Genomic DNA, 3799 nt, shown 5'->3' with positions numbered 1-3799 from the left:
GCTATACTATGGTGAGCTGGTTGGTGACGCGTCTGCGTATCCACGAGTGCCCTATGCTCTCTGTGCTACGCAGGGTGCTGGCTAACTGACCGCTGTCTGAGGCCCAAACCACTGAAAGTATCTAAAATGTGATTTGGGATGCAGCCCAAGTCCAGTCTTTCCATGGTAATGTTCTAAATCATGCATTACTGTGCTAATCAGTGTGTCTGAAAAGCATGCTGTGTGTGCTGCTTAGCAAGCTAGCTAAGTTTTAGCATGATACAGCCATGTTGGATAAGCAGTATGGTAACTATGGCAACCACTTGTTAGTATAGTAATATGTCGACTTGGGACATAGCCCAGGTTTCAAATAGTAAAGCAGTGAGAGACAGACAGCTTACTGTAATCGCACACACACACACACACACACACACACTCACACACAAGGGAGTACAGAGCTCTAATGATGCAAACACGTTAAACACGTTAAAAACTCGGCAGCTGGTGGACACGCGCACTTTTCTGTTAGCTGTGTGTGTTTACCATCAACGTTTACTGCACTTTCTCTCTCTCTCTCACACACACTCTCTCTCTCTCTCTCTCTCATACAGACACACACAGATACACATACACACACACATACACACACACACACACACACACAATTCCATTTCTTTGAGGAAAATTGGTGTGCAATAAGTCTGCTTAGAAGATGCACTGAATACACTGGAGAGGACGAGTGGAAATATATACAGAGAGAGAGAGAGAGGGAGAGAGAGAGACAAATGTGTCTGTCTCTCAGTCTGTTTCAGTCTCTCTTTCTCTCTCTCTCTCTCTCTCCCTCTCTCTCTCTCCCCCCTCTCTCCCTCCGTATATATTTCCACTCGTCCGGTGTGATTGTGCAGTTGCAGTTCTGTTATATGGTAATTAAACAGTGTGTGTTTATGCAAATCACTTCATCTGTGTTAATATTGTAACTTTCAAATTTTAGCTTTCATTTCCAACTTTTAACTCTGGAGCACACACACACACACACACACACACACACAGAGAGAGAGAGAGAGAGAGAGAGAGATGAGAGGTGAAATATTGGATTGGAGTGAATGGAGATGAATGTTCACATTCAGCCATAATGAATGAATTATAATTAAACATTTTATTGCATCTCCATGGCAACTGTGTAGCACCACGCCAACTTTTAATTACAAACACAGATGCTGTTTATCATCTGTCTCTCTCTCTCTCTCTCTCTCACTGTCTGTCTCTCTCTCTGTATCTGTCTCTCTTTCTCTCTGTATCTGTCTACCTCTATCTCTGTCTCACTATCACTCACTTCTCTCTGTATCTCATTCTGTCTTTTTCCCTTTCTGATCTCTCTCTCTCTCTCTCTCTCTCTCTCTCTCTCTCTCTCTAGCTCTCTAATATACACAATCAGTTTCAGACAGGCATTAATCTGTGCCCCGCCCACTATCTGCTGCACGGCCTTCTGGGTAATTCAGCAACTCATTGGACTCATCAAACAACAAAGATAAACAAGTGTTCCAATTAAGAATTAATTAGAGCTCAGACACTGCGCTGCTGACGGAGAACCCGCGGGAAGAACAACACCGGGAGAGATAGACAGAGAGAGAGAGGGAGAGAGAGAGAGAGAGAGAGAGAGAGAGAGAGTGAGAGAGAAAGAGGGAGTGAGAGAGGGAGCAAGAGAGAGAGAGAGAGAGGTAAGAAATGGAGAAACTGATATTATTGGAGAAGTTTAGACTAACATTTCATACACATTTCTCTCTCTCTCTCTCTCTCTCTCTCTCCCTAATAGTTTATTTTCTCCAGGAAGTAAAAGCTGGACATTAAAGCTCAGACTCACTCTGATTGGCTGGCTTTCATCTTCTGCTCCGTGATGATAGGCTGTGATGGTGTGTGTGATGGTGTGTGCTGTAGATGATGGTGTGTGTGTGATGGTGTGTGCTGTAGATGATGGTGTGTGTGTGATGGTGTGTGCTGTAGATGATGGAGGTGTTGAACACACATCAGAGTCAGAAGGAGCTCTAACACCTTCTCTCACTCTCACACTCGTTACGGTACCATCGACCCCACATCAGCAGGTCAGCACCACAGCCGGTTGTCCTCTAAAGCAGAACCCAGTTAGAGTACCAGTTCCTCAAACACACATCTCCAGAGGAGGTCTCTATGGTGACTCTATTCTTCTTCTGAGAAAGACTGACTCTGGTGAGATGTGTCCTATATTGAGTGTGTCAGGGTTCAGAAAGTTTTAAAGAACTTACAGAACTATCCTGAAGGAGAAGTACGTACCGCGTTTTCTGAAAGACTTCCTGTTTTGTGTTCCCACTGCACTGATCAACACGCGGGCAAAAGCACAGCAACAGATTGAACGTAGAGGACACTGAAAAACCAGGAAATGTTGTCTACTGGTGTACCATCTGGGGTGAATTCTCCAGGATTGCACCCGGCATTTCAGGGATTGGCTCCGGATCCTGACCGGGATAAAGCGCTTACTGAAGATGAATGAACGATGCTGAAGTTGTGTTTTTTTCTTGCATGGGTGTAGATGGGCCACTTCCACATTCAGCTTGGAAGTACGGATATACACTGGAAGATGATCGTCATGTCCTGGCCAACCTGTCTTGGAAGGATGTGAAGAGTAAACAGACCCTGATGTTCATGTTGCAGAGACGTGGGATTGCCAGCTCGTGGTCCACTATCTGCTGTTCTGTAGGTCCCACAGGTCCTCTGAGCTGCTGTTCAGCTAGTGATACAGGAAACAACGATTTTCTCCGTACCTCAGTTATACACATGTAGCTGCAGGAGTTCCAGCCGGGTGAACAAGTCCTGGTCCTTACTCCAAATTCGTTCATTCAGTCATTCATCATCAGCAAGCACTTTCTCCTGGTTAGGGTGGACGCGGGTTATCACAGGGCACTGGAAGAAAGACAACCTGGAGGAAACCCACTTGACCGAGGAACGAACCCTGGAGCTGTGAGGAGACAATGCTGTGACACTCGTACACACTTACTCCTAATTACTGCTTCAAATTCCAAGCAAATGGGCAGAACCTGGGCATGGTACCGTTCTTAACCACCCAGCTGGACTGTCAAAGAATCGTGCAGACTTGCCGTGTCACACAGGAAAAAGAGCTTAAACCTCTCTGTCCTCTCTGATATGAGCCAAGATTAGACTTGTGCCCAGGCCTCTATTTAAATGGCCAGATTTAGCACCACTGCCTCTAGTCAAACTGACATGATTCCACATCACATCCAGACCATTCCTGTAGTGTTAATCCAGCAGCAGCCTTACAGAGTACCTGAGGCAGGCTACGGAGGAATGAAACATGTGAAGGATGTGACAGATGTGATCATAAAAGAGTCCACAAGCTGCTTAACCAGCCATGTCCTCATTGTGCCCAAACAAAATGGGGCCCTTTAGTGCTGTAGTGGATTCATGAGGTGTCTGAATTTGACATCTATTCTACACCGTGACTGAATGAGCTCATCAAGCTCCTGTAAAAGACTAAAGGCAGATTCCTCTCTCTCCAGGAGCCAGACCAAACACCTCACCAATCTCTGAAAGGAGGAAAACACTGGTATTTATACTGCGCAGAGCTAGCAGCAGATCTGTCTTAACAACTGGAAGAGCATCTGGTACATAGTGAAATAAGTAATAAACACTCTGTGTGTGTGTGTGTGTGTGTGTGTGTTACAGTAAAATACTGAGTGACAGAGTGGAAGTTGATTATTTTCCTATAACAGCATGTCCCTGAGTGATTATTCCTCTTATACAACAGCAATTTACCAATAATTACATTTTT

The 3799-nt window shown here is 45.1% G+C and overlaps 1 protein-coding gene across 1 annotated transcript in view; it reads right to left on the bottom strand.

Moving 5' to 3' along the window:
* Nucleotides 1-3799, bottom strand: part of si:dkey-215k6.1 (transmembrane protein 132C) — a 157036-nt gene that overhangs the window by 40084 nt on the left and 113153 nt on the right. The window contains exon 6 of the mRNA XM_053228728.1: nt 2646-2740. Within this exon, the coding sequence (XP_053084703.1) occupies nt 2646-2740 (95 nt within the window). The remainder of the gene's footprint in view (nt 1-2645; nt 2741-3799) is intronic.

This window comes from Pangasianodon hypophthalmus, chromosome 24, assembly GCF_027358585.1.
Source record: "Pangasianodon hypophthalmus isolate fPanHyp1 chromosome 24, fPanHyp1.pri, whole genome shotgun sequence".
Classification (NCBI taxonomy): Eukaryota; Metazoa; Chordata; class Actinopteri; order Siluriformes; family Pangasiidae; genus Pangasianodon; species Pangasianodon hypophthalmus.
Note: the sequence above shows the minus strand (reverse complement) of the source record. Positions and strands in the feature narration are given on the sequence as shown.